At 46.4% G+C, this 23,088-nt stretch overlaps 2 protein-coding genes and 1 pseudogene across 2 annotated transcripts; 1 reads left to right on the top strand and 2 right to left on the bottom strand.

The window, feature by feature from the left end:
* Nucleotides 1–6,829: 6,829 nt before the first annotated feature.
* LOC133884444 (laccase-12) lies at nucleotides 6,830–9,334 on the bottom strand. Its single transcript, XM_062323862.1, has 4 exons — nucleotides 9,126–9,334; nucleotides 8,499–9,024; nucleotides 7,422–8,390; nucleotides 6,830–7,339 (listed from the first exon to the last, which is right to left on the bottom strand). Exons 1-4 carry the CDS (start codon nucleotides 9,237–9,239, stop codon nucleotides 7,209–7,211), a joined length of 1,740 nt encoding a protein of 579 aa, XP_062179846.1. The 5' UTR covers nucleotides 9,240–9,334; the 3' UTR covers nucleotides 6,830–7,208.
* A 2,353-nt stretch (nucleotides 9,335–11,687) lies between these two features.
* LOC133884104 (probable glucuronosyltransferase Os01g0926700) lies at nucleotides 11,688–13,085 on the top strand (annotated as a pseudogene).
* A 467-nt stretch (nucleotides 13,086–13,552) lies between these two features.
* LOC133884443 (ATP-dependent zinc metalloprotease FTSH 8, mitochondrial) lies at nucleotides 13,553–19,085 on the bottom strand. The gene is made up of 8 exons (XM_062323861.1): nucleotides 18,558–19,085; nucleotides 18,266–18,467; nucleotides 18,108–18,182; nucleotides 17,649–17,782; nucleotides 16,357–16,842; nucleotides 15,355–16,122; nucleotides 14,901–15,128; nucleotides 13,553–14,240 (listed from the first exon to the last, which is right to left on the bottom strand). Exons 1-8 carry the CDS (start codon nucleotides 18,618–18,620, stop codon nucleotides 13,761–13,763), a joined length of 2,436 nt encoding a protein of 811 aa, XP_062179845.1. The 5' UTR covers nucleotides 18,621–19,085; the 3' UTR covers nucleotides 13,553–13,760.
* Between the last annotated feature and the right edge of the window lie 4,003 nt (nucleotides 19,086–23,088).

Here is a 23,088-nt window from a genome sequence, read left to right as displayed (position 1 = left end):
AAAACATGTATTTGTTGAGGAATGCCATGAGATCAAAAGATATGCATCAATGTCATTGATCTCTAAGTGGTGCTCATGCCAAGAAGAAGAAGCTAGAGAGGAAGAGACCTCGGATTTTGAGGATGATCTTAAGAATATTGACAATAAGTATAAAGATCAAGTAACTGAAGGTATGGAATTGTAAATTGAGTTTTATGGACTAACCCATGTGCTATTTTTCTTAAGAGTAAGTTGAGGTTAGATTCCATATGAAGGCAAATATTGAATCAAGATATTCAATGTGCCGAGTTGGAAGAGCAAGATCGAGACAAGCTTCGTGAACAACTTGCGTGCTTGATGCTTGCAGTTCATGCCTTGGTGGTGAACCGGATAAAGATGATGTGAAAAGACAAATCTTCTATGTTTGGTGTATGAAAGTAATCAAGTGAACTTCATCGAGCTTGATCAAGAGAGGATCGAAATGGGAAGCGAGGATGAACATCATCATCAAGCTTAAGTGAAGATTTGGTGATAAGCCTAGAAGAAGCATCGGGACTCGGATGATGTGTTCATCAAGTACGGCGGGATGGCTAGCTCAAGGCAAATGTATTGAATGTAGGGTATTTTCTTTTACCGGTCAATGGTGATTAGAGAAGAGAAATGATCGGATTAATAGGATAAATGTCGTACTATTAATAGGGATCTTAACAATTTCAAGTATCCTCATAATGTGTACAAACTCCATAAGACGCTCTATGGGCTTAAGCAAGCACCTAGAGCATGGTATGAATGACTTATGGATTTTTTTTGTTAAAAAAGGGGCTTTGAGATTGGTAAAGCCAATACTACCCTTTTTACTAAAAAAGTTGACAGTGATTTATTTGTTTACCAAATATATGTCGATGTTATTATATTTGGTTCTACTAATCAACTCTTTTGTGAAGAATTTAGTAGGATTATGACAAAGAGGTTTGAGATATCAATGATGGGGGATTTAAAGTTTTTCCTATGATTTCAAATCAAACAACTCAAAGAAGGACCCCTAACACTTATGTCCCCATCAGCCTATGTCTATGAATCTCATGTCCCCGAAGGCCTCTCGGGTCTCCGGGCTCCGGAGCTCTCTAGAGCCCCAATCTCCCGAAGCTCTAGCCTCCCAGAGCCCCAGTCCTCTGAAGCCTGGGCAAGCTCTCTGAAACCCGGGGAGTGGGTCATCAAACCTTGGAGAAAAATCAGCTAAAGGGGGGCACGAGCCGTCCTTCGCCTGCAATGAAGTGACTAGTATTTAATGCTGGTGCAAGTGGTGGCCATCCTGACATCCCAATGCAAGTGGAGGTCATCCTGACATTCGGGACAGTGCGGCACTATGTAGCAATTGACGATCGGTCGAGTATCGCACCCTCTGGGTCACTTACACCATTGCATTTGTCATAGTGGATAATATCTTCTAGTTAGAGGTAAATGTCTTCTGTTTGAACCCAGACTGTGTAATTTGACTAGCCCCAAGTCCCTGTAGCATGGCGGTAATTTGCATCGCTATCTCTGTAAGGGCATATTTATATACTTACACCCCAAATGGCACTATAAAAAATATAGACCCATGGCTATCAGGCCAAGGACTAATCTCTTGGTGCTGAACACATTGGTATTCCTTCCTCTCCACTTCTTCTCCAAGGTTGAGTCTCCTCTCTAGAGAAGACTCTCTTCACACTTGTTCGTGGAAGATATTTTCTTGCACCAACAGTGCGCTATCCGTGGGGACTCGAACATAGAAGTATAAAGAGGGGTATTATACCACCTAAAAGAAGACCACCAAGGCCGTAGCACAGGAGATCGACTCCCCGGCCATGGCTGTGCGAGGGTCCACACGACCACAATAACCATGCAAGATATGTACATCTACCAGTTCCACCACCGGACAGAACAACGACCCTCTAGCCACTGCCTACCCGATGGTGGCCCTGGCCCGGGCTGGCATTGAGGCCCCGGTCTATGCGGAGGTCTTCCAACAATGGCGTAGCGAGGGACTCACAGCACCCCAAAGGGTTACGACCGAGGCCGTAGCTGTGCAGGCTGACCTTCAGTGGTTCTGGGTGCTCGAGCCCAAGGGCACTCATGCATGGGCCCACCCTCACGATGTCTCTTGTGATGGCGCCCAGGACACCTTTGTCGAGCTGAAATCTTTTGAGAATCTGGCTGTCAGGCAGCCTCTTCTACCTCCCTTGCTAGAAGGGGGCTCCGGAGAGACCATAGGCTCTGCTACGCACAGATCCTGCCAACGCCTTCGACGCCGACCACAGGCTCTAGTACCAGAGGGAGGGTACTAGTGCATCCTGCACGGAGCTAGACGTGGCCATAATACTGAGAATTTCCGAAGCCTTATAGCCTTCCAGACGAAGTACCTCATGAAATAGAAGGGACGCCTGGTAGGGGAAAGAGCCGACGATAGGCGATTCAAGGGTCGTAAAACTGGAACGGGTTGTTGGGTAGGTCTCTTGACCTTACTGAGCCTCCCTCGGCCTGCTCTACCTCCTCTTACTCTGCCACTAATGGTACTATACCCCAACGACGAGGATTAATTCGCACCAACAACCCTACCCAGAACAGAGTTCGGCATGCCCTCAGCATAAGGGGTCCCGCCTGAACCACCAGAGCAGTTGGGGCCTCTGGAGTGCCTCCCACTCCAGGTTCGATGCTAGGTGAGTTGGTCATGACAAAGGACGAGGGCTCTGGCAGGAGGGCCCTGGGTGTCCAAAAGGTCCGCGAGGACAAGACCCTTCGGCGAATGACATAGGCTGGAGAGACCAACCTTTTCCCTACCTAGGAGCTACGAGGTCTTCCGGGCCTCTGACCTTGCTAGGGAGGACTTATTTCGGCAAAGGTACGCCCATGACCACCTAGCAATAGCTTACCTAGTTGGTTAAATTTTCAAGACAGAAGGGGCAGCGTTCTCTAAAAGTAGTTGGCCTAGCTATTAAGGGCCTCTACAATAGATAACTATTTGGTAACAATAGTAGACAGTAAAACTTAAGTTATATCTCTGTTCCAACAGTAGACAGTAAAACTTAAGTCACACATTTTCTCAAATGGTGCACAACACTTGAAACCCCCCGCAAAATGGAGATGTCTTGAAAATCTCCGCAACACAGAGATGTTTTCAAAACCTCCACAAAACGGAGATGTCTTGAAAACCTACACAACACAGAGATGTTTTCAAAACCTCTGTAACACGGAGATGTCTTGAAAACCTTTGCAAAACATAGATGTCTTAAAAACCTTGCACATGAAGATGTCTTAAGAAAACCCTTCAGCATCTTGAAGGCGATAGCCTCCGTGCCGGAGAGGTAAGAAACCCTCTGGTATCTTTTAAGGCGTAACCTACGTGCCGGAGAGATATGGCCCAGTCGACATCTTGAAGGCATAGCCTCTGTGCCAGCGGGGTGTGGACCCTCCGTCATTGCTACATGTCAGATAGGCGTGGAACGGGCATAGCCTCAGTATCATCGAGGTCCTAGACCCTCCGGTATTACTACAAGCCGAAGAGGCATGGAACGGGCATAGCCTCAATACCGTCGAGGTCCCAGACCCTCCGGTATTGCTACATGCCAGAGAGGCATGGAACAGGTATAACCTCAGTACCGTCCAGGTCCCAGACCCTTCGGCATTGCTACATAACGGAGAGGCGTAGAACGGGCATATCTTCAGTACCGTCGAGGTCCTAGACCCACCGGCGTTGCTACATGCTGGAGAGGCGTGGAACAGTCATAGCCTCTGTACCGTCAAGGTCCCAGACCCTCCAGCATTGCTATATACCAGAGAGGCGTGGGACGGGTATAGCCTTAGTACCGTCAAGGTCCAAATCAGCTTATTGATTAACTCAAAAATTACTTCATTTCATATACACATACATACATGCATGCGCGTATGTATACACTCATGGCATACATGACAATGGCACTGATAGAACACGCTCTCTGCGCGCTCATGACCATAAGATGCAAGGGGGTCGGGGGAATAATGTTCCATGCAATGCGCACTGCACGAAAGGTGCGAGACGGGCCCTTCGTTCGACCGTCGCCAAAAAAGGCCGAGGGGGTCGCGGACTGCCTCCCTTGGCCTAGCCATCGGCATCACCTTCGGCACCCATCACAGGGCTCTGGATGGCCCTACCTCTGGAGCCTCACCACGGTTAAAGGCCGAGGGAGTCACAAATTGTCTCCCTCAACCTAGCCATCGACGTCACCTCCGACAACCACCATCGGGCTCTGGATGGCCCTGCCTCTAGAGCCTTCTCGTAGTTAAGGGATGAGGGGATCGCAAACTGCCTCCCTAGGGGGGCACCATGATCAGGGGCACTAACCAACACTGACCACAGCTTGATCCCAACCCCCACACTCTAGTCGAAGGGGTCTTGGCCTCTCACGTAGAGTGTGAGTTGACGGTGAAGGCCACCCTATTAACCTACTGATCAAGGAGCGTCGCAGTGGGTTGAAGACCAACGCCGCCACCGGCCATCTGTGTCGACGACCTCTACGCTGCCAATATTGACATCATCGCTAAAACGAGGTCATGAGCTACACACGACATCTACATCGACAACCATCTCATGCATGCCTGCACCGAGCAGGCACGAGATCTTCGCGGTCCTTAGAGACACCTCCTAATTGGGTTAGTGATGATTTACTTATGAAATTAGGTGTTCATGCTCATTAGGCTAGAAGATCCTACGAGATCAATAAAGTTTTGGACTTAACAGAATGCCCCTGATAAGCATTGCGTCCGCATGCGCTTGTGGAAATTTCTCTTCCTCTCGTCTTTCATTGGTATCTTGCCCTCAAGATGAGATCGGAACAGTGAATCTTGGCACTAGGACGTGCGTTTCTATAGTGCAGCGGCGCTGCTAGCCTTCATGAACTAGAGACAAGTGATGTTTCTCTGTCTGATTCTTGTTTTAGCAAGTTCACTCATGGAGCAAAAGCTGGAACAAGTTTCTATTTTCTAAAAAAACTCATGGGTGTGTTTTCCACATCCTCTCTTGATCGGGCCCCGATCGATCTGACTCTCCCGTTTGGGCAAGTTATGACAGGTTCAACTAGACGCGTCAAGCTCACTGGACTGTTTCTGTTTGGTACGTGATCGGGAGATGCCTGCATGCATGGCGCGAGAGTCCATCGCCTCAGGCGGCAGAGCTCGCTGTCCCGAGTACGTAGTGTCACCTAGCCTGATCTTGCTTTGGAGTATCGCAATAGTAATGTGACGAGTTCCTCATTACAGCTAGCATCTTGCCCGGTATATTCAACGATTTGCAAGAGCCGGTGCCTGCCACAGTATGTAGCTGAATTCAGCTGCCCACAACAACCGACCGACCGACCAGTCGTCACAGTCTCACAGGGCGTTCCCAAGCCACGGTTTGCGAAAGGTCGCCACGCCGGCCCGAGCCGTCAATTCGCACGCACCCACCATGCATCGATCAATCACCCTGCTTAGAGATCGAGCGAGCGCGCGTGGCTAAGGAGCAACGAAGGCTACAGATCGAGCTGTAGTGAGTAAAATGTCGCCGTCGAACGCAACGAGGCTGGCCGGCCGTTTCTTATGCTGAAATCGCTTGTGTCGCACTGAACTAGCAGCTACATGCAGTGCGAGGCATCACACGCATGCATGGAGTGGCTTCTCATGGGTGCACGCGAGTAAGTGGAACGAAAGGCTCGTGTGTGCAAGTGCAGACGGGTACAGTTGTTCAATTGTTTGGTTACCTGCGTGCCAGGTCGTCGTGGATTCGTGACCCCCCGACCGGCCCCTTCCCTTCCTCCCAACGACGAAAACGATGCTTGAACCGATCATGGGATGGACAGCGTTTGATTTTGCTATGTATGTGTACATATAGTGAGTAGACGACTGGTATACTGTACTAATTAATTTGGGAATGTTCTTGTAGCTTTCATGTACTCTTTAAATCTCCTCTTTTGTTGCTCTGATCGTAATACTCTTGTTTTATAATCAGCTTCCTCCATTGTCCATGCAATGAAATAGCAGCTCTCCCTATTCTCATATGGCCTCCACAAGTTCACCGGTGGAGTTCTCGTCCAAGTAGAATAGGAATCGTAATAGCACATATTTTCCAAAGTCATGATTTGAATATAAAACCCAGCGTGGTGTGGTTTTTTTAAAACATAGGCAGGAAAGCTGCTTATTATATTAAATAGCAAAAGAGTTCGATAGAGCCCTAAAACTAGGGTGAGCGAAAGAGCAGGCTGCAAGAAAACATTCTCAGAACATAAAAAAGAGGGGCAACTATTCTCACACAAAAAAGCATCTTAAATGGTGCGTCCCTGCGAATTAGGGAGATTAGGGCCTGGGGTTCACTGGTGCACTGGGTTTACAGGGATGTAGGGGAAGCGAAAGGCCTAGCAGTGGTGCATGGTGGTGCGGCCAGGTCGCGGCGGCGCTATCGGAGCCGTGGGCGAGGAAACTATTTGTGGGCGGCTGGCAGTGGTGACGAAAACAGAATATTAATTTGGTGGTGACAGATCCGGTGGCAAGAGCTGCCTGAGAGACATGAGAGGCGAGGCGGCACGCGGCAGGGGGGAAGAAGGCCAGCGCTGTTAGAGAGAGAGAGAGAGAGAGAGAGAGAGAGAGAGAGAGAGAGAGAGAGATTTTCAGTCGCAGCCTCGCTGGGAACAAAGTGAACTGATCATTGGATCATCCAACGGAATAAGACTGGAAGTTTTCAGTCCATTGACGTGGAGAAACACTCCCTTAAAAAAGTGCATCACGGAAAATGTAAATAGAAACAGTTGGTACTAGTTGTGTAAGGAAAATTGATCAAGACAACACTTTCTTTGACAGAAATCAATCACATATACATTTTATTACCCCAACAAGCGCAATCATACATTGCGCTATACATACAAGATACAAAATCAGGCCTTTGAGCTACAAGAAGCACTCGTAAGAGGGAAGCTCTGCCGACGCAAACCTCTCACAATGCCGATGAAATTATGAACTCCACACAAACACAGCTAGATTAGGTGGCTGAGAAACACGATCAGTCCCTGGGAAATCAATTGATTCAAAAAAGCACAGACCACTATACGAAACAATCGCGACGTGTAGAATACCAAAACGGCGACCACCGATATAGAGGAAACGAAGCAGCAAACGATGCGATGGACAACTATGAATATGAAGCGAAGCAATCGATCTTGGCCGTTGTTGCGACTCTCTTATGCCTAGCATTTTGGCAGATCCAACGGTGGTGGAGGGAGCTTCTGGTCAGGTCGGCTGCCGTCCAGCACCAGCCATGCCATTTTCAGACCCCAGCTCATGTGCACCTCCAGGTGACAATGCATGAACCACACACCTGCACACACGTGCCCAAAGATAGAATGAGCTTAGGAAAAGAACGTGCATGGAATCGCTGGGGAATCTTAGCTAACACGGACCTGGGTTGTCGGCACGGAAGCGGATGACGACCCAGCCGCCGGCAGGCACGCCGGCGGTGTTGCGCTCGACGGGGTCGACGAGGTTGAACTTGGCCGGGTCGTTGGCCGGGTCGAAGTTGCCGAACCCTTGGCCGACCACGTAGAAGTTGAAGCCGTGCAGGTGCAGCGGGTGGCTCTCGGCGCCGAGGATGCTCGTGTCCTGCATCACCAGCTCCACGTTGGTGCCGAACGGAAGCACCACCACCTTGGTCCCGTTCATCACGTTCGTGTTGTTCGGCGGCGTGCCGGTGTAGTTGAACGGCATCAGCGGGAAGGCCGGGAAGTTGGAAGCGTAGACGCCCCTGGACTTGCCGGTGAAGTGGGACTGCAGCAGCGCCGTCGTGGGGAGCACGAAGGAGACGTTGTTGATGGACGCCGCGAACCGGGACCCGTTGGGGCCCTGGCACGTCCCGTTGACAGCGCAGGGGTGCGTCCCGAGACCGACGGTGAAGAAGAAGCGGTGGTCCACCTGCTGCGGCACGGCGGCCGGGTACTCGGCGCTCGCGAGGCTGCGGAGCTTCGCGGTGTAGTTGGACACGAAGTTTGTGTCGTTGATCTGCGGCAGGGTCGGCGCGAAGACCGGGAGATTCTTGGCGGAAGAGGAGGAGCCGGAGGGGCAGGGGTCCTCGTACTCGAGGACGCCGGCGACGGTGGTGTTGTCGAAGGTGCCCTGCGTGTTGGTGTACGGCCGCGCCTCCATGTAGTAGGTCGCGCCGGGGTACGATGGCTTGGTGGCGAGGAGCACGTTGCTGGTCTGCCCCGGCGCGATGACGAGGGTGTCGACGGTGAAGGGCTTGATGTAGACCGCGTCGACGTCGACGACGGTGAGCGTGTGATTGGCGATGGAGAAGAAGAGCTCGTCGTTGAGTGCAGCGTTGATGAGCCGGAGCATGTACGTCTTCCCAGGCTTCACCTTCAGCTTGAACGTGTCTGCATGCACACCAACTAGCAGCTCAGTGACAGAACATTAAGCTCACCACAAAACGTTGCACACACGGACAACGCTTTCAAAGTAGTAGTAACAAACTGATCATTAACCTTGAGCCGAGCAGTTGTAGAGAGGGCCAGGGAGTCCGTTAATGGTGTACGCGTCGGAGATGTTGGGGCCGCCGCCGGTCTGCAGCGCCTGCGCGATCACCGCCTCGGTGTCGTTCCTCCACCATTCGCCGAACATGACGGGCACCTCCTCGTACGGCGTCGGGAACGGGTACGGCACGCCGGCCGGGGGCAGGATGACGATGGGGCCGTGCACGGTGGCGCGGAGCCAGGAGATGTGCGCGTGCCACCACAGCGTGCCGCGCTGCCCGATGATCTGGAATCGGTACACGTAGCTCTGCCCCGGCTGGATAGGGCACTGCGTGATGTACGACGGCCCGTCCGCCCACCCGCTGAACAGCTGCCGCACGCCGTGCCAGTGGATGCTCATGTTGTAGGGGGAGTGGTTCACCACCTTGACCTCGACGTGGTCGCCCTCCCTCGCGAACAGCGTCGGCCCCGGGTACTGCCCGTTCACCGTCACGATGCTCTTGGTGCTGCACAGCCGCGTCACGCTCGTCATTTGCACCTGAAAATAATTGCATCATAACGACATCAGTTAGTTGTCGATATGGTCAGAATTCACTTGCATCGAGACAACGTACGGATGCATGCATGCAGTAAGCTTACATCGAACTGGTAGTGCCTCGTGTCGGCCTCAGCTTCCATGGCGGCGGCGAGCAGGATCACCGCCGCGACGACGACGAGAGGCGCGCCGCTAGCGAGAGGAGTGGAGAACGCCATTGCTCTTCTTTTTTCCTTGCTACACTCTCCTCGAGCTCTCTCTCCTTTGACAAGTTAATGAAGCACTCCGCTACTGATGCGATGATGCTAGAGACGCACGGGGGGTGGCTATATATACATTGGAGATCGAGGTGCTTGCATAGGTTGCACTCTCGAGTCTCGACAGGTGAGGCGACCAAGGACCAAGGCACGTAGGTGATCCGGCCATGCATGGTTCCGTTTGGCAATTCTGGCGTGCTCCATGCTTCACGATTCCACTTGGTCTTTTGTTTCGTTCAGTAGCTTTCGCGTGCTGTTCGGCTGCTCGATCCACCGATTGGTGAGCTCTCGACGGTCGCATCAACGTCGGTCTCAGCTGCCTTTTAGCTGCTGCTAAACCGAGAGAGGCCGGCCCTTGCAAGCACCTTTTTTTTTGTTTGGAAAAGGTGGTCCGTGCAAGCACTCTCTGTAGCTTTGGAGTGCGTCTAAAGTCAACCTAGGCGTGTGTCTACTTAGCCCGGTCAGATATTTTGGTGGTTCGAAGCGAGATTATATATATATATATATATATGTGTGTATATATATATATATATGTGTATATATATATGTGTATATATATATATGTGTATATATATATATATGTATATGTATGGATTTTGGGAGCTTGGGGCGGCCGCCCCACTCGATCCCAAGGTCGGTCCTGTGTCTACTGTTTATATTGTTTAGTTTAAGACTTTGTATGCGTTCATGTCTTAGTTGACACGCACAATTCTCTCATCTTCTCCGCTGGAATATGCAATTTTTCGATAACTATATGGGGAGGATAGATATATCTGTAGTGCGTCCCACCTAGAAAATTCTTGGAAATGGTGACTAAAGTTCAAACGAAATTTGGTTGGAGAGATCATGACATGATCTAAATAGGGAACTGCTTGCGGTGCAGTTGGTAAAGCTCAGGGAGGAGCCGGCCAGCAGGCTCGAATCTTGGCTCCCGCAGTGCCTCCGACGAAGGTAGGGTCAAAGACCCTATATCTAAAAGAAAAATGATCTAGATATATTTATATAATCAACCGAAGCTCACGTTTCAGTTTCGAATCATGGCCTAATTTTTGTTTAATTTTAACTTGAAAACATTTATTTTATTAACCAGTTGACACTTTGACAGACATTTTACCAGTTTTTTTTGGGCCTCTAGGGCTCCACCAACCCCTAAATAATCTGTTAAATCAACAGTGGTTGAATCCTTACTTTGAGTGACAAGTGACCGCGAGTGCATCCACTCCAAGTCTGCCATGCCGATCACACAACTTTTCTAGCTATCTAGCTTGGCTTCCTACCCCCATTCTTACATGTGAAGGGATTGCATGCACAAGCAAATCAAAAGGCCTTGAGAGACGGAGACGTGACCTGGAGGAAGGTGGCAAAGCCAGCTGATGATCCACGAGACCACGACAGCCTTGCCCTGATTCAGAACAAAAAATTTCTGTCTTGATATCATCTATCATGAGATGATTCGTGTGCGATATCGTTAGCAGGTACTCATTTCCTGTGAAGTCCGGCAATCTTTTCCTCTTCCAAGTCTCCTCCGCATGCAGAGAAGGATGCCTGAACCAACTCGGTCGCTTGGCTGAGATGCTTGCTCTCTCTTCCATTTCAGATCCTGTAATCATACATCATGGGTTCAGAGGTTACTACTGCATCTTATCAGATAGACCAAGTCACAATAATACATTGCATGGCTTTTTTTTTTTTAAGGAGAATAATGCTAGGCTTGTATTGAAAGCCTATAAAAGAGTATACAGCGAAACGGAGACGAACGCAAAGTGAAGCAGAGAAGCTAGGGATACCAACGAGGCAACGAGCAGTATAGGATCAGAAGGAAAAAAACTAGCCTATTACAATCCGATCCGACTGCACTAGTTAGATTTCACCCACATCAGAAACGGGTCCGGGAGTTGGATTGAAGTCACACACCCACCTCTGAAGTTGGGCTGAGGAGCTGTCCGCCAAGATTTTATCGTCATCATGAAGAAGGATACTCCATTTTCTACACGAATGATACAGTTAAGATCAGAACTTCATCTGGCTTTTTAGGGAACTTCTTCTCGATCGCCATAAGGTTCCTCGTCCTCTGTAGCGCCCAAGCCACACCTGCAAAGAGGAAAATCCCTAGATTTTGAGTGATGTTAAACAGCCTGGAAAGCCAACTTGCCTATAAATCAGACACCAAGGCGGGGAAGCCATTCCAACCAAAGGAATCTCTTAGCACACTCTATGCGAGAGCGCAGCCAAAGAAGACATGGTCGATATCCTCTGTTCTATCACACAGGCAGCAAGATTTGCTCTCTTTCCAACCCTTTTTCTTAAGAGAGGAGGTCACTGGTAGTTTGTTGTGGAGCATCTGCCACAAAAAAAATCTTGATCCTAAGGGATAATTTAGTCGCCCAAATTATCTTAGCCCCTCTGCAGATGACCCATTCGAAGGTCAGGAACCTGTATAAGAATTTAGGCGTGAACCTCCTTGATTTGTCAAGGACCCATTCCACCTCATTTTCTGCCCCATTCAGTTGAATGTTTTGTAGTTTGAGTAGCAGCTCCTCAAGGACAGCTCAATCACCATCCCGCCGTACGTGCCGCCGTGGAGAATGCAAGCTCACCTTGTCCCTCCGGGCACCCCTCGGTCCATCTTCGTGTACTTTCGCGGCCTGTTCTATGACACCAGCAATGATCCCGAGGGTGGCTACTACACGAGGTGAAAATGCATCGAACACCTGCCGTGTCTTCCTACAAGCAGCACCGATCCCTGATGATTGAGCGTGCGTACCGTGCCTTGCTCTTGTAGAGGTGCTCGCGCGTCCGTCTGGGAGAACTTCAAGAGCAACCCGCTCTTCGACGTCTCGACCGACCACCCGGCGCCGTACTACAAGGACATGTAATGGGCGGTGTTCTGCCTCTGCCCGATGGGCTGGGCTTCATGGAGCCCCCGGCTGGTGGAGGCCGTGGTGTTCGGCTGCATCCCGGTGATCATCGCGGACGACATCGTCCTGCCCTTCGCGGACGCCATCCCCTGGGAGGACATCTGCGTGTTCGTCGCCGAGGAGGACGTTCGGAGGCTGGACAACATCCTTTTTTTTTAACGCAGGAATTTCCCATTTCCATTAACCGAGTAACGGAACCAACAATACAGAATCCAGAAGTTCATAGACAGAAGTACTAAGACAGGATAAAACCGGACACCAAACAGTACCAAAGACATAACAGACCATTATAGACACCCCTACGAACATTCTATACTAACAGCAAAAGATAACCCCTAATAGCCAGATCTCTAAGATTGCGCAGATAAAAGCCAAACTAGCTAAGTATTCCGTCAAATAGAAGTATCAGCATCATCTTACTCCTGAAGGTCATCATCCTCCAGATCATCATCTTGCTCCTGATCGTCAGGATGGACACCATGCTGACGTCCATACCGGCAGAGGTGGTGCTGAGGAAGCAGCGGCTCCTCGCGAGCCCGGCGATGAAGCGGGCCGTGCTGTTCCCGCAGCCTGCGCAGCCGGGAGACGCGTTCCAGTCACCAGATACTGAACGGGCTCGAGCGCAAGCTCCCGCACGGCGACGGAGTCTTCTTGAAGACCGGGCAGACGGTCCTCAACTGGACGGCTGGCCCGCCGGGCGACCTCAAGCCTTGTAGCATTTTACCATGGCTGCATAGTGCTTACCATAAGCCAAAGGGTACCCTAAGCCAAATGTACATTTTTTTGTATCTTCTTTCTCCATAGCTGATAGCTGTGATACTACCGTATATCTTCATTTTTTTTCTCCTTTATCTCGTTCCATTAGATGCTGAAAAAATGTCAGGCATTGTAGGGCTTGTCCTGGATATGTGAATATCACAGCCAAATTTTGCAAGATTTTACCCTTGTTGAGTCTGATCCATTTCATTATCCTCCCAACTTATCAAATATCATACTGCAAACCTGCATTAACGTTGTCCACTATGCTCGTGCTTGTCTACGATTAGAACACTCTGTCGAACAAAGTAAACCACACAGGTTCCCTGATCAAAAGGCCATAACATTTCATTCGTTTCCACAGATTCTATTACAGGCATCATATGAGTACACACTACACAGCTCCCCGACACATCATTCGTGAAAATGCAAGTCATTTCACTTCCAGCTAAAAATGGCAAGCTTTCTGGAAAGAACTTATCCGAGTCATTCCTCGTTTGACTCGATGTAGCATGTCAGATGGGACAAACTCTTTTTGCGCCATCTCGTCAGTCGACGGAATCTTTCATTAAAAAAAAAAAGAATACAAGATTCAGAACGTTTGGTGAAGCCATGACAAGATCAAGCATTAACCTTGACTGGCTCATATATTTGTTCAACAGGGGGCGCCACCTGTGGGGATCCAAATGCATTTCCACAAATGACATAATTAGACGAGGGCGCTAATTTATACAGTTTCTTATGCTGCAACAACAAACAAGAATCTACCGAATGAGCGTGCAATGTACAGCTGCAACTTTGTGGAAAACTACGTGGGTACAACCTCGCCAAGTGAGGGGGATGCATCATCACCAGGCAATTCGGCATTCTTTGCTGGCTCTTGGCTCTTATCATCTTCATCCTGGAACCCCTGCTTAAAGAGGTCGTAGTTGGTTGGCTCTGCTGCCTTGAATGGGCGTTCTCCTAGTACCCTAGTCAGATCGTCCTGGTGGAGGACTTCCTTCTCAAGCAGCAATTCTGCAATTTGGGCTACTTGCACCTTGTGCTCCGTTATCAGTTCAACTGTTTTCTTATAGGCCTTGCCAACCCATTCCCTGACCTCTTCATCGATAATGGATGCTGTCTGGTTGCTGTAAGGTTTGGTCATTTCAAAGCCATCATCCCTCTGAGGGAAGGATAGAAGCCCAACCTTCTCGCTGAAACCATATACGGCAACCTGTGCATATGTCATTTTGGTAACTTTCTCCAGGTCATTCTGCGCACCTGTTGAGATTTTTCCAATCAAAACCTGAAACAAAGCACAATTAGAACCTTTCAATTAATATGTTTACAAAGAACTACCGGTGGTAATATTGTGAAAGATTTGACAGAGATCCACAAAATAAATGGATAACACAACATAAGGATTGGCATAACACAGGGAATTGATCATTTTTGCATGTTTTGGCATGTTTTGCAGTAACAAAATTAGAATATATATATTTATATATCTACATTTAGAAGAAGCATCAAAATTGGTGCAAAGCAACCAATTTGAATAAATATAATGATGCATGTACAAGTTAAGGATCGTAGATGTCACACGAGCAGGGCAGATGATGGGAAAATACTATTGTCTTTCTTGTTCCCTTCGAATGCGATCAAGAGTCTCATATGGTGTGGTATCTTGATTAACCAAATAAACCAGAATTTTCTACCAAAATGTGACAGCATTGATCATATTCACTATACCATCATAATTTAATTGGTGAAATGTCAACCTAGCAGACAATAATTAATGTTCTTGTGCAATGTAGCAAGTTAAAAATAACAACTGATTCATTTTATTCAAACCCATTCATTGGCCTGAAATTGTTAGCGTCTAAAACACAGAAATTTGGGAGAAATATCCATGAATCCTGGCTATTTAACATAAAACAACAGCCAAAAGGAGACATAAAAAAGGTACCTCCTCTGCAGCTCGGCCACCTAAGGTCATGCATGTCATATCAAAAAGCTGCTCTTTTGTCATCAAAAGATTTTCATTTGGGACGTACTGTGCAAAGCCTAAAGCAGCTGTTCCACGAGGAACAATGGTAACTTTTAAAAGAGGCTCTGCATGCTCCAAGAACCATCCAACAACAGCATGTCCAGATTCATGGTAAGCAACAGTACGACGCTCCAGTTTGCTAATGACCTGCAAAAGGATTAACATGCTCAGATGCCAGAATAAGGAACAAAAATACTACTCGTAGAGAAAAAAATATTTTACACATAAAATAAGGCTGCCAAGTCACTTAATTGGGATCCAAATCGTACTACTGGGATTAGATATTGAAACAGATCAAACACAAATCAGTTTTGTAGGTTTGCATCTATAAGTTCACAGGAGTAGATGATTATAAAACTGGCAGTCATATTACCTTATTTTTCTTCTCCAAACCACCAATGATCCTATCGATCGCAGACTCAAAATGCTGCATTGTAATCTGAGTTTCCTCATGTCTTGCAGCTATTAAAGCAGCTTCATTACAAACATTGGCAATGTCAGCTCCAGCAAACCCAGGTGTCAAAGCAGCTAGCCTTTGTGAATAAAATGACGGTTCATTGTCCAGCTTAAGCTTTTTAAGATATATGCGGAATATTTGATCACGACCCTTTATATCTGGCTTGTCAATTGTTATCTGGCGATCAAACCTTCCTGGCCTTAGCAATGCCTTATCCAGGATGTCAGGTCTATTTGTCCCAGCAAGAACAACAACACCAGAAGTTGTACCAAATCCATCCATCTCTACAAGCAGCTGGTTCAAAGTACTCTCACGTTCATCATTTGCGCCCGAAAAACCTCCACGTCCTCTCGCACGACCAATTGCGTCGATCTCATCAATAAATACAATACTAGGTGCACACTGCCGAGCTTCTTGGAATAAGTTCCGCACCCTGGATGGTCCAACACCAACAAACATTTCCATGAAATCTGAACCAGAAATAGACAAAAAGGGCACACCAGACTCTCCTGCTGTAGCTTTGGCAAGCAAAGTCTTCCCTGTTCCAGGAGGACCTACAAGCAGAGCACCTTTGGGTATTTTGGCTCCCAACTCTTCGTACTTCTTCGGATTTTTAAGAAAATGCACAAACTCCATTATTTCCTGTTTAGCTTCATCACAACCAGCTACATCCTTAAAAAACACCTGGACCAACAGAAAAACAGGTGTTATTGAAAAGACACACCCAAGAATTCACGTAGCTTGCATTACTTCTTAAAAAAGGTAAATCGAGCTACTGCAAAACTAAACAATCGGAGATATTGGAGCTCGAGGATTTTCCTGTGCTTGTAAAAGAATCAGGTTGAATTTTATTGTCACCTTCAAAATAGCACCAAGTGGAATAGTAAAAAGAGTGACACAAGAAATGAAGGAACTGACCTTATTTTTGGAATTTTTGTCCATCTTTAACACTGTAGCTTTTCCAATGTTGAAAATACCACCTCTTCCCTTCCCAGGACCACCTCCAATATTGAAACCACTCTGCATCCTTTTCCCCATAAAATATATCAGTCCAACAAGAAACGCTGTTGGGGCAAATCTCATCACTTCTTGGAACCAATTTACTTCAGCAACATAAGTTACTGGGACATAATCATGTGGATCTATCCCCAAAGCTTCCTGGGCTTCCTCTAGCTTCTCTTCAAAGGAATCAACACTACCAATATTGAAGTAATACTTGTATCTGCTGGGAGCAGGCCTTCCTGGAATATCACTGGTGGAAATGTAGGTATCACTATTTTGGCCTTGGCTGTTTGGCTGTGGTGAACTCCTGACGTAGACCTTTGCCACTGATTTATTTGAAACAACAACGCGATCAACTAAACCAGGTTCTAATAACTTATTCTTGAATTCTTGGAAGCTTATCTGCAGATGTTTGAAGCACAAGATCTTGTAATGGACCATTAAACTATAGAATATGTGCTATCCATACACTAAATAGGCAAACAAATATGTTAATTATGAAACCGTAGTCTGAAAAAATAATCAGTTACTCAAAACCAAATAGTTCCCAAGATTGCATTCCTATTCAAAGGCAACAAAAGAAAACTACAAGTGCAGCACACATGGTAACGAACCAACAATTTTCCAGCACCGGATAGTAAGATAGATATGTCAACACAAATAAAAAACAGTAAGAGAAAAAACGTCTTGTTGGGCCAAGAAATTGCACAAAGACTATTCTGCAATAGCGTACTACCGCTATGAGTTCAGTTCTCACTCATCTATATAAACTTAATCTTTGTACATTGATCATGATATGCTATCTGTTGTCTGATGTAGGAATCAGGTCAAACCATCTAAGGAGAAAGTGCAGATGTTTCTGCTGCAATTTCTCAGGCCCATGATAAAATCTCATGGTTAGAGGTATGGATCTACTGTTTGGCACTGCTTGTATCTATTATGAAAAGCTAACTAACAAATGTTACGAATTTGACTGCAGGTGGCAGTGTAGCCTTTTAAAGTCCTTATGGTGGCAATAGTCTTTTCCCTCCATTTTTCCTGACGTTTTCATGACAGACCAAATATGCAAGTTTTGAACAAAGCAACTGAACACGGCTGACCATTTAATTAATCTGTATAGCCATAAAGAAAGGGGCAAAGGGAAAATAACAATAACCTGCAGAATTATTTGGACAGGAGTTAACAGAGTAGGGAACAACTAAAATCACCTCCTTCTGGTCTGCTGTGCTAGAAGACATGGATGAGAGCATCAAGCCAAGAATCAATAGAGGTGCAAGGAAATTCTGCAGTTGTTTCATAGCATTCTCCTGAAAATTCCACTGTTCATCTGTGTTGGATTCCTCTGCACGCCACAAAATCGCAATTCCATCAGAAGTGAAGTAGTCAGCGCTCTCACGTTATAAAACTACAACTTGAGCTTAGTGTGCATAATCCATTATCCAGTTTTACTGTACAAGCTATTTTCTAATTGGTACATCAATTCATCAAAGCACTTGCACAAATCGCATGTCAAGTTGTCCATCTTGTTGGTCCAATACATTCACCAAGTCCCTTTGGTACAAGTGTATCAAAAGCTACGATATTTCCGAACTATACCCCTACATCCATAACATGGCTATCCTCATCTACACAAAACAGAAAAGCACAAGGAAGACACAGCAACTTACGCTTCGATTCGGACTTGTTACTCCCATCTCCTTTCGGCACCTCCTTCTTACCCTTCGGATAGTAATTCTCATAATCTAAAACCAGAAAAGTGCAAACTTTTAGCACCGGTGCCATCCAACCCAATGAAAAATCGCACCAAAAGAAAAGATGGACGTACTCTTCTTGGACCCGTCGGACAAGAGCCGCCGGAACTGCGGGCTCGCGAGGAGGTATCTCCAATCCACAGCCTTGCCCGCGGCCGGCCTACCCAGCGCCGCAGATGCTGCTGTCAGATATCCGCGGACGAATCCAAGCCCGCCGCCATCCACGCCGTGGAGCGGCGGCGCGGGCGGCGGCCGGAGCCCCCCGAGCTGGAAACCCTAGAATGAATGGCGAAGGTCAGACCTTTGCCCCCCACCGGGACGAGGCGGTTGCGTGCGAGAGGATAGGGCCGGGGAGGGGAGACTTGCCTGGCGCGAGCGGGAGTAGCGGGTGGACCGGCCGAGGGCGCGGGCGAGGGAGGCGAAGCTCATGTCGTCTGCGGCGGTCGCGGTGGCGCCGTGCGCATGGGAGGGGCGAGGGGCCGGGCCGACGGGATCCGCGCGCGGACGTGGGATCGCGTCGAGTAGAGATGCGTTCTGAGATATTTCTTTTCTGCGTCGCTCGGTCTGTTCTGTTGTGCTGTCCTGTGCTGTGAGCAGGAGGGATCGCCGCGGCGGCGAGGGGAAGTGGGGGTGGGAGCGAGACGGCGCTCACGGGATTGGGTGATTTTTGGGATGCCGTTGCGTGGTTTCCACCGATGAGTTCACTTGGACTGGGATAAGCTGCGATGGGCAATTACCATCGCTTGGTGCTCAGCAGGAATGGGGAGATCGATCCCAAATGTTGGCGGAGCAACGCACTTCAAACCAAAATAGGCTGGAATTCGATTCGAATCGTTGATGCTCTGCAAGGAAGGGTACGAAGTTGCTGTGTTCGAGTATCGTTTCTGAGCGCACGGGACGTCGGCTCGGTCGTGTTTGTGCCATAAGAGGAAGACAAACTTGTGATCTGAAAGGTACTGACTGGTTGGCTCATTGCGGGCCACCACTCCGGGCTCTCCACGGATCTTGTTTCCCAAGAAAGAAATGGTGCTGACTTTCCTGAAGCCATAAAACGAAGTCGGATAGGGTTGGTTCTTATACCATCTCCAACCATATTCCCTTTATTTCGTTCCCTTCCCGATTCTCTTCCCCGTTCTTATTCCCTTTATTTCCTCTCATCTCCAACAGCTTCCTCTCGAGGGGAATCGCGAAGAGAAAAGAGAGAGAATCCCGTCCTGAAGGGAATGACCCTGGGAATCCCGTCGTGACGGAAACCGTGAAGGAAAACCGTTGGAGCGCTGAAGGGAACGAAAATCCCGTCGTGAAGGGATTTTGGTCCCTGAAGGGAAACCGTTGGAGATGATCTTACGAAGTTGGCTTGCAGGGGAGTGGAGAACTGAAATAGCAAAGCAGTGACGTCAACACATGTACCATGCGGACTTGGATTGTCGGGCTCTGTGCGCCTTTGGACGGGTTTCGGGCAGAGGCTTCGATGGCATGCCTCGCTTCGTCTCCTGCGGCAAAAAAAGCAGGGTTGCATCGGAATCGTTTTGGGCCTGCGCAAGCTCATTGATCAACAGAGGCCCAGAGATTAACCAGCCAGGAATTTTTTTATTTATATTTTTTTTAAATAAAAAATTATAAAAATATGTGTTCGTTTTGAAAAAAATGCAAATCTAGACTCATGTATTACATTCTAATGCTCTCAAAATTCAAAACACTATCGAAATAGTCATAAAAAGTTCTGAACTAATTTGGTGGTGTAGATGATGTTATCATCTAGCTCTCCAAAAATTTCAGACAAAAATATGATTTGTAAAATAAGGAAAAAAAGATAAATTTTAGGAATCATGAAATTTGTCTTTTTATTTCTCATCACAATTAATTGTTTGTCTTAAAAATTTTGGAGAGCTAGATGATAGCATCCTTTTACACTACAAAATTGTTTTGAAATTGTTTATGATTGTTTCAATAGTGTTTTAAATTTCGAGAGCATTAGAACATAATATATTTTAATTTTTAAACATCCCATCCTTACAATGGACGACAAGAGTTTGGATTTGCAATTTTTTATTAAAAAATATAAAAATAAAAAAGTTTCACCTGTAGGCGCACAACTCACAGGCCATGATAGTATCACATGTATGGGTCAACGTACAGTCTCCAGGCCCAAGTGCTCGGCCCACATCTCCTTCCCTTGCAATCATGTAAGATTGTAATTTTCAAAAAAAAAAAACGGTGTTTAAGATGATGGGATAAAATCATCCCTCTAAGATGCATGAAGCCATCCATTATTACAACGTTTCAGTTGTTGACTTCCATACCACATTGAAATAGAAATAATCTTAAACACCTCGATAACATGAATAATAAGGACTTAAACACAAAGTCTACTACTAAACTATCACCCATATGACGAAGATTTCTATCATTGTTGTTTCTAACAAGCGGTATGACACCTTTGTGCGGTGACGCTTCTCCTTATTTTGCAACAAGGACCATAACTAAATCCAGTGTGTGCCTCTGAAAATAACCTGCAAAGGAGAGTGAACTTATGTCTTGTCAAAAATAATATAATTATGGCTTAACCAAAATGAGCAACAAAGGGCACTTGCCCTGACCAGTATTTGGTACTTAAACTTGCAATTAACCCCATTAAGCTATTTTTCAAACATGTTAAAGACACTTAGATGAGGAGTAATACCAAAATTAAATTGTACCAAGTGTCATACAAATTTAGCTACCCCTCGTATCCTAAATATAAGTTCATTTAAGTTTGTCCTAAGTCAAACTTTTTAGCTTTGATCATCGATAGCTAAATCTATTATATTAGTAATTGGGCAACAAAAAAAGTCTCCTCATTCGCTCTAAGATCTAGAAATTACCACATTAACCAGAGAAAAAGACAACAAAGTGCCCTTATACATATTTATATTAGTAATTGGCCAACAAAGAAGCCTCATGCTTCACTCTCAAGGTTTAGAAATTACCACATTAATCAGAGAAAAAAGAAATCAAAGAGACTATATAGATGTTTATAAATTATCCATCATTGCCATTAGAAAAAATAAACCAAAAATACCCCTATACATACTTCTATATTACCCACCTCTACTATTAGGAAAAATTAAACACAAAATACCCCTGTATTGTTTGTTGGTACATAGACTACGAAGAGCTGATGAATGCGTGGGAGAAAAATGTTATCACAAGGTGTCTAAAAATCATATGCAGCTATACATGGACTTTCCAAAGGCATTGGAGACTTTCCTTTCAAGTTCTACACGGAATCAATCAAGGAGCAGTAAGATAGGAAAGATTGAAACCGACTCGGACTCGGTTTATGGCAACCAAACAAATGTTGTTTAAAAGCACCATAAGTCTCTCATACGAAGTCGATTTGGGTTGTGTAAGTACCCATTGGAAAGCTTATTTGATAGCCTTTCCAACGGATCAATCCCCATTGCCAAATTCATAATGAGTTGATCCCAATCATCAAAATAATACATCGGTCTTAGCTTAGATTTCCTTTTTTAGTCCAATTCGGTTTCTACAGTCCTAGGCAGTATATATAGTTGAGTCCATGACCTATAAAGGACAAACGACTTTATACATAAGATTGAAACATAGCTATTGCTTGTTCTTTCATACTAGCATTCATGCGAGGACAACCGAAAGAGAATTAGGCAATCATTGTTAATCGTTCTACAATCCAAGGGCAAGTTGTCGTTCCGCTAGGAATTGGGAACTTGGCGTTCATCACTCGTGGTCTCGCGATGATCATCTACATGTGTGTGTTGGACGTATTTCGAAGAGTTGAGGGTTCATGCATTGGGACGAGTGTTCAGCTAGCGACATCGTCTACTTTACATCTTCTATCATCAGCTCTCCCAGAGAAGATCGGGCCACCCCCATATCATCGTGGCATCAGATTCTAGGGCTACTCGGTGAGAGCTATTTACCCATAGATTAGTTTTGTTTTCTGTCTTCTATACCAAATAAAAGTCTCACAAAATTTTGAGACCTTCCTATCTACTATTTCTTTGAGAACCAATCTATCCTTTGTGTACCGTTGAACCTTTTGAGACTAGAAAATTGATTTGCTCAAGGGACTACTCTTGCTTTTAATTGTGCGCATTAGTTCTATCAATACAACACTCCTATTTTGGATATTATCTTGTATTTAGTCGAGTAAAAAAAAGTAAAAACCAGTACAAAAATGAAAAAAAGAGAAGAAAAAAACAAAAGAAAAAAAAAGAGACAAAGAAAAAGGTGCTCAGTTGAATAACCCTCTTGTCTTGGAGTTATAAGTTTCAAGTTATCCGCTCCTATTTTATGCACTTTGTTGTTTTGAGCAATCTTGTGCCCTCCTTGGTTATTTCGAGCAATTGCTAGCATCTCTCCTTGAACCATTGCAATACGAGCTTGGCTTGGCCATCTTCTTATCTCATTCCTTGGTTGCAATAGTCCCATTATCGTTGTGCATGTGTTGTTGTTCTTGATCGTTTGCTGTCACGAGTGTACATTTGCTATCTCTAATTCACTTCAGAGAGGTAAGTTTGTCTTGTTTTAGAACAATGAGTTGTGAGCGTTGAGTGTTCCGCTTATATCCATATATATTTTTCAAGTGTTTGTGAGCTTTTGCCATGTCAGGACAAGAGGAGGATCCACGTAATCTGGATGTGCCAGTTACATGGTCTGAGTACAATAGGCTACACAAGATGCTGCAAAAGCAACTCCAAGATTATGACAATGGTGTGTGCGATGAGCTCGAGAAGGTTCAGACTGTATTGAACACACTCAGGGAGGAGGTCACGCAACTGCGTACAGAAATCAACAACAACTTTTAAGAGTTGTGCGCTATGTTTGCAAACCTCCATGTGCGTGGGGGTCTGCGAGCTAATGGCACAAGTGTACA

The sequence above is a fragment of the Phragmites australis genome, chromosome 11 (genome assembly GCF_958298935.1).
Source record: "Phragmites australis chromosome 11, lpPhrAust1.1, whole genome shotgun sequence".
Lineage (NCBI taxonomy): Eukaryota > Viridiplantae > Streptophyta > Magnoliopsida > Poales > Poaceae > Phragmites > Phragmites australis.
This window is presented reverse-complemented; position numbering and strand designations above follow the sequence as displayed.

Bases quoted from the DNA above. Each gene is read 5' to 3' on its own strand.
- LOC133884444 (XM_062323862.1), bottom strand. From the start codon at position 9,239: ATGGCGTTCTCCACTCCTCTCGCTAGCGGCGCGCCTCTCGTCGTCGTC. The intron at 8,391-8,498 runs GTTAATGATCAG...GTGTGCATGCAG, and splicing joins CTACAACTGCTCGGCTCAAG to ACACGTTCAAGCTGAAGGTG. The intron at 7,340-7,421 runs GTCCGTGTTAGC...ACGTGTGTGCAG, and splicing joins CTTCCGTGCCGACAACCCAG to GTGTGTGGTTCATGCATTGT.
- LOC133884443 (XM_062323861.1), bottom strand. From the start codon at position 18,620: ATGAGCTTCGCCTCCCTCGCCCGCGCCCTCGGCCGGTCCACCCGCTAC. The intron at 18,468-18,557 runs GCAAGTCTCCCC...CATTCATTCTAG, and splicing joins GCTACTCCCGCTCGCGCCAG to GGTTTCCAGCTCGGGGGGCT. The intron at 14,241-14,900 runs GTACCTTTTTTA...GCTTTGTTTCAG, and splicing joins GTGGCCGAGCTGCAGAGGAG to GTTTTGATTGGAAAAATCTC.